Source organism: Staurois parvus, unplaced genomic scaffold (genome assembly GCF_062004578.1).
Source record: "Staurois parvus isolate SC_StPar_1 unplaced genomic scaffold, SC_StPar_1.0 ptg000018l, whole genome shotgun sequence".
NCBI classification, from domain to species: Eukaryota; Metazoa; Chordata; class Amphibia; order Anura; family Ranidae; genus Staurois; species Staurois parvus.
Genome location: NW_028317814.1, coordinates 16831493 through 16845389, shown reverse-complemented (window position 1 = coordinate 16845389; position 13897 = coordinate 16831493). Strand labels below are relative to the sequence as shown.

Here is a 13897-nt window from a genome sequence, read left to right as displayed (position 1 = left end):
ACTTTATTGGACGGCTATTCCAGTGCAGTCCCAATATGCCTTGTCTCCTGTGTGCCCCATTCATATCACTGCATTATGGTGGTGTGCAGGCGATGTGTGCAGGCGACTTTTTTTTTCAGCGCAGCACAATCCATGGCCCTGCACCGTGTGGTGCCAAATTGTACTTTATGACATGTCTGTACGACAATTCAATAAAGTAACTTTAAAAGAAAAAAAGTGAACAATGTGATGTACTGAGAATGACTGACGCATCTGCACTGCAGCAGCCCCTGCCGGACCGCACTAAACACTAGTCGCTGTGTTGTAATGTAGCAGCTGCTGTGAATTGGCCCTTTGAAAGTGTCTATAACGTTGCATGTCCATCACAAGGGAAGATTTTGTTTAAATGAATGGTCTGGTGACTTTAGTCTTTAAACTCCACGCAGATATATAGATAATACAAATTAATGTGAATTTATTAAAAATAAGAGCGGTAGTTCTTCTTTCTAAAAATGTTAGTGGCCTTGCACATACACTAATCCTCTGACTTACATCTTAGTTACTGGCCGGAAGCTAGTGACTTCAAGTCAGAACTCCTGATCTGCATGTCCTTTTCCTGGCCAACGACTCCGAATTGACAGACGTTTTTAGATCAGCATGACAGCCTGGCAACTACAACTTTCAGAAGAAGTCAGCAATGGCAGCCCTCATATTTTTCTCAGCAGGTTTCTTTTAATAAAGGTGTGCAAACAGCAACAATGGCAAAGTTTAATAACCCAAATCATCCATTAAAATTTCAATGTCTTATCAGTTTATAGCAGTCAGAATATTGGAAGATGAATTCTAATTGGTTGCTTCTGGCCTTCCTCAACTGTGGGCCTCATCTTGTAGAACTATGGGTTCTACAAGATATCATGGAAATTGGGCACCTGTTTAGGTTCACCACTGATGTCACTCAACAGAGCCAAGGATACATGGACTAATGGAGCATCTTCTCTCATTTTTAGATAAGTAACTACAAACATCAATGACAGCTGTTTTCGTTGTCTACATTGTTCACAGTGACCACTAATGTAAGGGAAGCATGTCCCTAATGATTACCAGTGGAAGGGGCATCTTTCCCACCAACCAACAATGTAAGGGGGCCCTTCTTTGATTGACCACAGTTAAAGAAGGTACTTCTCTGCTATCCACCAATATAAGGAAGCCATTATTCCCACTGACCACTAATGCAAAGAGGCCCTTCTACTGAACACCAGTAAGGGGGTGTTTCTTCCATCAAAGGATCCCTTCTTTCACTGACCCATTGTAAGGGGACACTTCTCCTTTAATGTAATGGAAATTCTTCAAACTGGCCTCCAATGTAAAAGGGCTCTTCTTCCTTTGACCACCAATGTAAGGGGGGGCCTTCTTCCACTGACCCTTTTGTAAGGTGGCACTTCACTTACCACTGATGTAAGTTGCATTCTTCCTACTCACCACATAATGTGAGGGAAATTCTTCCTACTGACAATCAATGTGAAAGACATTCTTCCCAAATGACCAACTATGCAAGGAACATTCTTCCTCACTGACTGACAATGTGGGGGCACTTCACTACTTACCTCACTATGTACTTACTACCATTTAAGAGGGTATATTCTTCCAAGACTGAGCAGTGCTCATATAATAATGTGTGAGCTCCGGTCAGGTCTGGAGTGCTGTAAACGCAGTCTGCCTGATGATATGCCCCCGATGGGCGTGTAAATGACAAGGTAGGGTCAGAGGAAATTGGCAGGATGACGTGATCGTTGTTCTGTCCAAAGAGAACTGCCTGTCCTAAAAATGAAGAGGAAGTCAGGGGTGATGTTGGAGCATGGAGGGGATAAGTTACAAAAAAATAACACAAGGGTGATAATTTAAAAAAATAATTTAGTTCCTATTGTAAGTTTGAGAGTGGATATCACTGACCATTAATCTCAGATGTTCCTACAATTGAGAGCATGAGCTCAGGTACAGGTGTTTTTTAAATGCAGGGACCCTCCTTCATTGCATGTGAATACAGCACCACTGATCAATAACAAAAGGAATTCTTCCTACCAATTACCAAGTTAAGACTTTTCTCTAATGACCACCAATGTCAAGATGAACTATAGTTTTAACTGATTATTTAATTTGTGATAATGATGATATTATTATTATAATTATTAATATTTGTTTCATTTTTTTATTACTGAAATCAATTTTGTTGTATAGATGAGGGAGGTGTTAAAAATAATCCATGTGTATATACTAAATATGCTATTGGGTGTGAGGCTGTTGATAACGGGTGAGTGCTGTAATACATGGAGCCAACATGCAGTGAGCTGTAGATGAAATAAATTATATGTGTAAGTTCCCTGACATCTGAATATGATTTCAAGAAATCCTCTAGACTAGAAAAACATCAGTGAGATCAACAAAGAGAGCACAAGCAGGCCATTTAGAGTCCGTAAACTTTTTTTGCAGATATAATTGAGACAACAGGAAGATAAAAGGTAGCCAACACATTTCAGGGGCCAAATGATCCTTCTTCATCAGGGCTTAAATTAAAAAGGAAAAGCTTCCTATAGGTTGCCAACTTTAAAAGCTCCTAGAAAATATTCTATATTAATAAAGGAGCATTAATAGTTACAATGGACATGTAGTTGGGAGGGTCATGCAGTTTAAAAAAGTCAGCTTTATAGTGATCATTCAAGGGATAACATTTGAGACAGGTAAAACCATCATAAGTAGGTTTGTGGCTGATGGGCGCTTTTGATTGCAGAAAGTAACGGTAATTGTAAATTTTTCTTGCATTTTTCTTTTAACCTGTCTGAGATCACTCACCTATGATTTCCTTTTCTCTGTAGACAAGGGATTGACAATTTTGTTTACACTGCTTTGTATCATGTGATGTAGCAATGCAAAATTCTAACATGTCACTTTGTAGCCTTTTTTTGTGAAATATCTGCCGATGTGTGAAAGGATCCATTTCATTATTGTCATTTTGTATTTTAAATTATTTCACTAACTTTTTTTTGTCATAATTATGACAAGAATATACACATATAAGCATATAAGGTCATTGGTCTGAATCCCAACCACCTACATGCAGTTTGCATGTACATAGGTTTCCTCTGGGTGCTTTGGTTTCCTCCCAGACTCCAAACACATGCTGGTAGGTTAATATTGCTCCATGTCTATATTGGCCCTAATATGTGTATGCATGCATAAATAAATAAATTAATTAATTAATTAAAAATAATTAAATAAACAAAATTCTATATATATATATATATATATATATATATATACAGTATAGTATATATACTGTATTTTTTATGCATGTATTTGGAGTGTGGGGGGAAACCAAAGCATATATATATATATATATATATATATATATATATATATTGCATGAAAATATATATTAATGTGTGTGTTTGTTCATATGTAGTTAAAGTTGTTAAGTGTAAAAATCCAATGCATGTTTCCATATCTTAAAGCAAAGTGTAAATTAACTGCCAACTGATGACAACCTTTGAAAAAAAGAATTATGACTTCAGCTATACAGCAGATAATTCTAATTGTGAAAGGTGGTTCCAGGACACAGAAATTGTTAATGTTCGCAGTGAGACTGAATAGACACGGTCATTAATAATTGTATAGAATATGATGATTTAGGAAAAGGAGGGAATTATGTGCTTGGGTTCACACAGTACAAAGTGCCTAAATTCTTCCTATTTCATTCTGTGTATAACACTGGTCTATTCTCACTTTGTATAAAACAGAGATCTCCAGTGATCCTGGTCTTGGGTGCTAGGACACACCATGGTGATGGTATTTGGGGTGAAGCCACTGCAGGTATATCCTCCTACACATGCACAATATTGCAATCCATCCATCATTATCAGCTGCTTGGTGCTGTTTGTGCAGCATTGCAAGGCTTCTAGGTAACCACTTGCAGTCTTATTAAATGATTTGTGTTTCTAATGGGAGTTGTAAAATGTATCAGGTTAACATTTTAGTAGCTCCTAAAATCTTTAAAGAACAAAATGACAAAGGGAGGTAAAAGAGATGCTGGATGCACCAACCACACTGTACATAGCACCATCTACCACATAGTTCTCATGTTAAAGAAGGCATTTGGGAAAGTCTATGGGTAGGTCAGGAACAATGGTAAACTCTCATTGTATGCGGTGGTAATGTTCTCCCCACATTTGCCCAAGTTCCTTCCTAGTTCTGCAGGTTTCTCCCATAGGCAGGTAGGAGGGTCAACTAGATTCTACCTACATTTAGGACATGTGCGTGCCTTTAAACAGCACCAGAAATTCTGAAGGACCCTCTGCACACTGGTATACCCTTTCAAGCAAACTATGCAATAAATAGGGATATTTAGTTTAAACAGCACCAGGCACATTAGATTGTAAGCTTTGGTGCTGAAAATGATATATTCTATAAAGCACTGCGATGTACACTCACCAGCCACTTTATTAGGTACACCTGTTCAATTGCTTGGTAACACAAACTGCTAATTAGCCAATCACATGGCAGCAACTCAATGTATTTAGGCATGTAGATGTGGTGAAGTTGACTTGCTGAAGTTCAAACCGAGCATCAGAATGGGGAAGAAAGGGGATTTAAATGGCTTTGAACGTGGCATGGTTATTGGTGCCAGACGGGCTAGTCTGAGAGTTTCAAAAACTGCTGATCTACTGGGTTCTTCACACACAACCATATCTAGGGTTTACAGAAAATGGTCCAAAAAAAGAGAAAATATCCAGTGAGTGGCAGTTGTGTGGACGAAAATGCCTTGTTGATGTCAGAGGTCAGCGGAGAATGGGCAGAGTGGTTGCTACGAAATTCAGATGGTAGGGTCCAGGGGCAGACTGACCATTTGGAAACTTGGGCACTGCCTGAGGGCCTGGGATCAGTAGGGGGCCCCATGAGATGCCCCTGGTACCTTTTTCATAGGCTTTTTTGAGTTTGGGCAAGGACACAGGGGCCCCATGATGCCCTATTGCCCGGGGGCCCCATGAGTTGTCAGTCCGCCCCTGGTAGGGTCAGAATTTGACATAAACAACATGAAAGCATGGATCCATTCTGCCTTGTATCAACGGTTCAGACTGGTGGTGGTGTAATGATGTGGGGGATATTTTCTTGGCACTAGCAAGGTGTGCTTAATACATTGGCTAGTGAGTGTATCATTTTGATATATAAATGAATAGGGTAGGGGGGGGGAATGAAAAGGGTTTTTTTTACCAAACCTGGAGAGTGCAACATCTGGTGCAGCTCTTCATAGAAACCAATCAGCTTCCAAGTTGTATTGCCAAAGCTTAATTGAACAAGCTGAAGTTAGAAGCTGATTGGCTACCATGCACCAGATTCAGAGTGATCCCATTTTAGTAAATCTACCCCAAAGTAATGAAAATAGTATTTGTTGGGTTACTGGGTTTATGCCAGTAGACCAGCTTTTATCAACCTATTTACACCAGAGGAACACTTGAAATAATTTTCAGGTCTCCAGGAATCCCTGCTAAAATTAATTCTTTGGTGTCAGCGGGAAGAAAGCTCCTTACATTGGTGATAAATGCACCTTTTATAGACGGCTACAAAAATCATTGGTGTCATGCTGCTGGCTCTGACAAGTGGCATGGTACCCAGAACTATGCAGGCACCATCAGAGGTGAGGTCAATCAACCACAGCTGAAGGAAGCCCTAGCAACCTCTGGAGGAACGTTAGTTGCTGCATTACACTGTAAGCTCCTGTGGGGCAGGGATACATTATTATAGTACTTTGTAGCATTTCAAAGACTATGGACTATGTTTGTGCTATACTACAAATAGAATGATGTACCCATACACTGACCATTTATAAGAAAATATTTACTGAATAATGGCAACATATGTCTCCAGACGATTTTGCAATGAATACGTGCTAACAATATTCCACCGTACAAACTCATCCCTGAGTCAGAAACTGTCCAGCCTGCTAAAAATTCTCTGACCACTTCTACAGATTTGCAATCCTTTGCAAGGCTTCTTATATAACATATTAGACCTTTGATGGCCAACTATAGAATATAACAACCAGATCTTTTAAATATCACATTTTAGGCTTTTTTTAATATAACACATTACAACAAACCTATCCTTCTCTTCACCTGGGTCAGGCATTATCCAGGCTGCTAAGAATTTTCTGACCATTTCTGAAGATTTTCATTACACATTAAGGCTTCCTATTTAACTACATAGACCTGTACTGGCCAATTAAAGAACAAAATTATTGGAGCTTTTCCATATCACTCTTTAAGGTCTCTTTTATAATACATTAGATTTCTGTGGGCTGATTTACTAAAAGTGAAGAGTGCAAGATCTGATGCAGCTGTGCATAGAAATCAATCATCTTCCAGGTTTTATTGCCAAAGTTTAAATGAACAAGCTGAAGTCAAAAGCTGATTGGCTCCCATGTGCAATTACACCAGATTTTGCACTCTCCAGTTTTAGTAAATCAACCTCATACTGTATAAAGGCTATAATTATAGATCATTTCCATAGTACTCTTTAAGGCTTCCTGTACAATATATCTTATCTTTATACTGGCTAGTTGTGGTACATAATAATCAGATATTTTCCATATCACTCTTTAAGGCAGTGGTTCTCAACCTTCCTAATGCTGTGACCCTTTAATACAGTTCCTCATGTTGTGGTGACCCCCAACCATAAAATTATTTACTAAGTAATTATAATTCATGAGTGTCGTTTTACCTCCAATACTGCTGCTTTCAACACAGTAGCTGCTTTTAACAGAGTACCTGCTTTCAACACAGCAGCTGCTTTCTACTCAGTAGCTGCTCTTTACACATCGGAAATATGTGTTTTCTGATGGTCTTAGGGGACCCCTGTGAAAGGGTCGTTCGACCCCCAAAGGGGTCGTGACCCACAGGTTGAGAACCACTGCTTTAAGGTTTCTTATATAATACATTTGACTTCTAGGGGTTGATTTACTAAAAGTGAAGATTGCAAAATCTGATGCAGCTGTGCATAGAAACCAATCAGCTTCCAGGTTTTATTGGCAAACCTTATATAAACAAGCTGAAGTTAGAAGCTGATTGGCTGCCATGCACAGCTGCACCTGATTTCGCACACTCCAGTCTTAGTAAATCATCCTCATACTGTATAATGGCTATAATTATAGATCTTTTCCACAGCACTCTTTAAGGCTTCCTGTATATTATATCTTTATACTGGCTAGTTGTAGAACATAATAATCAGATATTTTCCATATCACTCTTTGAAGCTTCTTTTATAAAATAATAGACCTATTTATGGCCAATGATAGAGCATAATTATTAGATATTTTCCATATCGCTCTGTAAAGCTTCATAGATAACATATAAGACCAGTATACTGGCCAATTATAGAGCCTAATGATTAAATATTTTCCATATCATTCTGTAAGGTTTCATATATAACATATAAGACCTGTATACTGACCAATTATAGAGTCTAATTATTAGATATTTTCCATATCATTCTGTAAGGCTTCCTATATAACATATAAGACCTGAATATTGACCAATTATAGAGCCTAATGATTTGATATTTTCCATATAGTTCTGTAAGGCTTCCTATATAACATATAATAAGACCTATATACTGACCAATTATAGAATCTAATGATTTGATATTTTCCATATAGTTCTGTAAGGCTTCCTATATAAAATATAATAAGACCTATATACTGACCAATTATAGAGTCTAATTATTTGATATTTTCCATATAGTTCTGTAAGGCTTCCTATATAACATATAAGACCTGTATACTGACCAATTATAGAGCCTAATGATTAGATATTTTCCATATCATTCTGTAAGGCTTCATATATAACATATAAGACCTGAATATTGACCAATTATAGAGTCTAATGATTAGATATTTTCCATATCACTCTGTTAGGATTCCTATATAACATATAATAAGACCTATATACTGACCAGTTATAGAGTCTAATTATTAGATATTTTCCATATCGCTTTGTAAGGATTCCTATATAGCATATAAGACCTGTATACTGACCAGTGATAGAGCCTATTAGATATTTTCCATATCACTTTGTAAGGATTCCTATATAGCATATAATAAGACCTGTATACTGACCAATTATAGAGCCTAATTATTAGATATTTTCCATATCACTCTGTAAGGCTTCCTATATAACATATAAGACCTGAATATTGACCAATTACAGAACCTAATGATTAGATATTTTCCATATCGCTCTGTAAGGATTCCTATATAACATATAAGACCTGTATACTGACCAATTATAGAGCCTAATGATTAGATATTTTCCATATCACTCTGTAAGGCTTCTTATATATCATATTAGACTTATATACTGACCAATTATTGAACACAATAAGCACATCTTCTCTATATGGGATGTAACACTATATACTGTAGGTGTATTCACAGACTTAGTTAATAAAACAATGCAGAGAGTAGTAACCCACATCACCCAATCCATCATCTTAGAGCAAAGAGAACAATGAAAGCCAACATTTGATTGGCTGGTGTGGCTTCCTTTGCACATTGTCCTTTGCCTAATAAAATCTGTTTGTCTTTTCTATAGAAAACTATTTAGCTACAACATTTGCCCATCCCACTGAAAAAAAATTGGGATCTGATGCCAGTTTGTGACTCTCCCAGCTTTGATGTCCTGGAATGAGCTGTTATCTGTTGTGCAATCAGTGCCAGTTCCCTCCTTCCTTTCCAAATGGCAGTTTATATAATATTTACCGGGGAGTTGACGTTGGATTTCTCAGTTTGGTTAACAAAGTATCATTTTTATCAATAAATATGTACATGTTGAAAGCTGTGTAACATTTGACTGATACAACAGACAAGCAGGGATGCTGCTAGTGGTCAGTGATGATTGTGGAGTGTCACACCTGGCTACTATCTCTAAGTTGCAATGTATGGATGGGTATGGGTGGTATGGATGGGTATGGGTAGGTATGGGTGGTATGGATGGGTATGGATGGGTATGGGTGGGTATGGATGGGTATGGGTGGTATGGATGGGTATGGGTGGGTATGAATAGGTATGGGTGGTATGGATGGGTATGAGTAGGTATGGGTGGTATGGATGGGTATGGGTAGGTATGGGTGGTATGGATGGGTAGGTATGGGTGGTATGGATGGGTATGGGTAGGTATGGGTAGGTATGGGTGGTATGGATGGGTATGGGTAGGTAGGGATGGGTAGGTATGGGTGGTATGGATGGGTATGGGTCGGTATGGGTGGGTATGGGTGGTATGGATGGGTATGGGTAGGTATGGATGGGTATGGGTAGGTATGGATGGGTAGGTATGGGTGGTATGGATTGGTATGGGTAGGTATGGGTGGTATGGATGGGTAGGTATGGGTGGTATGGATGGGTATGGGTGGTATGGATGGGTAGGTATGAATGGGTATGGATGGTATGGATGGGTAGGTATGGGTGGTATGGATGGGTAGGTATGGGTGGGTATGGGTAGGTATGGGTGGTATGGATGGGTATGGGTAGGTATGGGTGGTATGGATGGGTAGGTATGGGTGGTATGGATGGGTATGGGTGGTATGGATGGGTATGGGTAGGTATGGGTGGTATGGATGGGTATGGGTGGTATGGATGGGTAGGTATGGGTGGTATGGATGGGTATGAGTGGCAGTGCCCCTTACCTGTACCAGTCCAGTCCCCTCTCGTAGTTCCTGTCGAAGAAGTGGGGTTCAGTGCCCATGGCTCTCACCTCTGGGTGCACCCGAATAAATTCCAGCACTGCCCTGGTGCCACCTTTTTTAACCCCCACGATGATGGCCTGGGGGAGCCTCTTGTGCCCGTAGCGCAGGGCAGTGGTGCTGTTGGCAGGGGGGTGAGGATGGTGCTGGCTGGGTTTTGGAGGGGTGCCGGTTATCTGGGAGGGTTCCGTGTGGTTCCTGCCAGTCCAGTCGGTGTACGGTAGGTCGGTGGTGGGGGAGGTAGGTCCGGAGGGTTGGCAGAGGGGCATCTTCTGCAGGAGTTTCTTGCCCCCCAGGATCGGAGGGGAAGGTGGGCAGCTGAGATGCTGGTAGCCCCGGCTGTGCATGCTGGAGTGTCCCCGGAGGAGCAGGTTGTAGCAGAGGAGGGTGCAGGACAGGCAGAGGGTGCATAGGAAGAGGTATCTCCTGGCCCTTCGGGGGCTCACTCGGGGTGCCATGACTCCATGCACAGGGGCCACATCGTGGCCCCTCCGGGCTCCTGCATGTGTGACTGTCCCGGGGAAGCTGCAAGCAGAGCCCGGCACTGGTGGCTGGCACACCCCCTCCGTCTGTGATCAGCTGCTGGAGGAGGGAGGGAGGGCTCACCGGATCCCCCCACCTCCGGGCACACACACCGAGCTGGGCGCCCTGCCCTCACACCGACGGGACAAACCCCACATGTGCACCCGCCTGGTGCATCCGTACACTGAGCACCCCACATGTGTACCCGCCTGTGTATCCGTACACTGAGCACCCCACATGTGTACCCGCCTGTGTATCCGTACACTGAGCACCCCACATGTGCGCCCCGCCTGTGTATCCGTACACGGAGCACCCCACATGTGCACCCGCCTGTGTATCCGTACACGGAGCACCCCACATGTGCACCCGCCTGTGTATCCGTACACGGAGCACCCCACATGTGCACCCGCCTGGTGTATCCGTACACTGAGCACCCCACATGTGTACCCGCCTGTGTATCCGTACACTGAGCACCCCACATGTGCACCCGCCTGTGTATCCGTACACGGAGCACCCCACATGTGCGCCCCGCCTGGTGTATCCGTACACTGAGCACCCCACATGTGTACCCGCCTGTGTATCCGTACACTGAGCACCCCACATGTGTACCCGCCTGTGTATCCGTACACGGAGCACCCCAAATATACAGAACACCTATTCGCATACAGAGCACCCCAAATATGTACCCTGCCTAGCACATCACAGAGAGTATCCAGATGTGTACCCCGCCTGGTATATCACATGGATCGGACTCCAAATCTGTACCCTGCCTGGTACATCACAGAGCGCACCCCGACCTGTGCCCTTCCTGGCACCTCACAGAGCGCCCCCCATCTGTACCCTGCCTGGCACATCACAGAGCGCACCCCAGATGTTTCCCCTGACTGGCACATCACAGAGCCCACCCCAGATCTGTACCCTGCCTGGCACATCACAGAGCCCACCCCAGATCTGTACCCTGCCTGGCACATCACAGAGCGCACCCCAGATCTTTCCCCTGACTGGCACATCACAGAGCCCACCCCAGATCTGTACCCTGCCTGGCACATCACAGAGCGCACCCCAGATCCGTACCCTGCCTGGCACGTCAAATAGCGCACCCCAGGTCTGTACCCTGCCTGGCACGTCACAGAGCGCACCCCAGATCTGTACCTTGCCTGGCATATCACAGAGCGCACCCCAGATCAGTACCCTGCCTGGCACAACACAGAGCGCACCCCAGATCTGTACCCTGCGGACCCCAGACCTTTGTCCTGCCTGATGTATCTCACAGAGCGGACCCTGAACCTGTGTCCAGCCTGGTATATCACAGGGCAGACCTCAGAAATGTCTCTGACTGGTATTTCACATTGGGGACAACCAATCTGTCACCTGATAGATCCCAGATCTGTCACCTGTCTAGTTCATATAGGGGACCCCAGATCTGTCACCTGTCTAGTACATCATATAGGGGACCCCAGATCTGTCACCTGTCTAGTACATCATATAGGGGACCCCAGATCTGTCACCTGTCTAGTACATCATATAGGGGACCCCAGATCTGTCACCTGTCTAGTACATATAGGGGACCCCAGATCTGTCACCTGTCTAGTACATCATATAGGGGACCCCAGATCTGTCACCTGTCTAGTACATCATATAGGGGACCCCAGATCTGTCACCTGTCTAGTACATCATATAGGGGACCCCAGATCTGTCACCTGTCTAGTACATATAGGGGACCCCAGATCTGTCACCTGTCTAGTACATCATATAGGGGACCCCAGATCTGTCACCTGTCTAGTACATATAAGGGACCCCAGATCTGTCACCTGTCTAGTACATATAGGGGACCCCATATCTGTCACCTGTCTAGTACATATAGGGGACCCCAGATCTGTTACCTGTCTAGTACATCATATAGGGGACCCCAGATCTGTCACCTGTCTAGTACATATAAGGGACCCCAGATCTGTCACCTGTCTAGTACATCATATAGGGGACCCCAGATCTGTCACCTGTCTAGTACATCATATAGGGGACCCCAGATCTGTCACCTGTCTAGTACATCATATAGGGGACCCCAGATCTGTCACCTGTCTAGTACATATAAGGGACCCCAGATCTGTCACCTGTCTAGTACATATAGCGGACCCCAGATCTGTTACCTGTCTAGTACATATAGGGGACCCCAGATCACCTGCCTGGAATTTCCACAAAGCCTGGCACATCACAGAGCGGACACCAGATCTATCCCCTGCCCGGCACATCACAGAGCGGACACCAGATCTATCCCCTGCCCGGCACATCACAAAGCGGACACCAGATCTGTCCCCCGCCCGGCACATCACAGAGCGGACACCAGATCTATCCCCTGCCCGGCACATCACAGAGCGGACAACAGATCTGTCCCCCGCCCGGCACATCACAGAGCGGACACCAGATCTATCCCCTGCCTGATTTATTACACACAGCGCACCCAGATTTCCCTGCCTGGTAAACCACAGAACTGACCTCAGATCTCTCCCCTGCTCTGTCACCTACCTGGTAAGCAAATCAAAGAGAGGATCCAAAGGATCACTTCCTGATACATCACACTATGGCTGACCCAGATCTGTCCCTTCCCACACGAACTCCTGCCTGGTAAATCGCAAACAACTAACTGCCTGGCACATCACAGAGCGCAACTCAGATCTGTTCCCTGCCTAGCATGTCATGCAGAACGGATGTCCAGATCTATCACCCAGACCTGACATGTCACTCAACAAGGGTTACCCCAGATCTGTCACCTGCCTGGCATATCACACACAGCAGACCCGGATCTGTGCCCTGCTGGTCACATCACAGAGGGAGAGACCCCACAACCTGTGCTGATATGTGTGTCACAGAGGGGACCCCAGATCTGTCACCTGCTTGTCACATCACAGAGGGGACCCCAGATCTGTCACCTGCTTGTCACATCAGAGAGGTGACCCCAGATCTGTCACCAGCCTGTCACATCACAGAGGGGACCCCAGATCTGTCACCTGCCTGTCACATCACAGAGGGGACCCCAGATCTGTCACCTGCCTGGCATATCACATACAGCAGACCCGGATCTGTGCCCTGCTGGTCACATCACAGAGGGAGAGACCCCACAACCTATGCTGATATGTGTGTCACAGAGGGGACCCCAGATCTGTCACCTGCTTGTCACATCACAGAGGGGACCCCAGATCTGTCACCTGCTTGTCACATCAGAGAGGTGACCCCAGATCTGTCACCTGCCTGTCACATTACAGTGGGGACCCCAGATCTGTCACCTGCCTGTCACATCACAGAGGGGACCCCAGATCTGTCACCTGCCTGTCACATCACAGAGGGGACCCCAGATCTGTCACCTTCCTATCACATCAGAGAGGGGACCCCATATCTGTCACCCGCCTGTCACATCACAGAGGGGACCCCAGATCTGTTCCCTGCCTAGCATGTCATGCAGAGCGGATGTCCAGACCCAACATATCACTCAAGGGTAACCCCAGATCTGTCACCTGCCTGGCATATCACACACAGCAGACCCGGATCTGTGCCCTGCTGGTTACATCACAGAGTGAGAGACCCCACAACCTATGCTGATATGTGTGTCACAGAGGGG

General features: G+C 44.1%; 1 protein-coding gene across 1 annotated transcript in view; it reads right to left on the bottom strand.

The window, feature by feature from the left end:
• Positions 1-11157, bottom strand: part of LOC149473143 (heparan sulfate glucosamine 3-O-sulfotransferase 2-like) — a 96965-nt gene extending 85808 nt beyond the window's left edge. Inside the window, exon 1 of the mRNA XM_089682752.1 lies at positions 9706-11157. Within this exon, the coding sequence (XP_089538878.1) occupies positions 9706-10220 (515 nt within the window). The 5' untranslated portion in view covers positions 10221-11157. The remainder of the gene's footprint in view (positions 1-9705) is intronic.
• Between the last annotated feature and the right edge of the window lie 2740 nt (positions 11158-13897).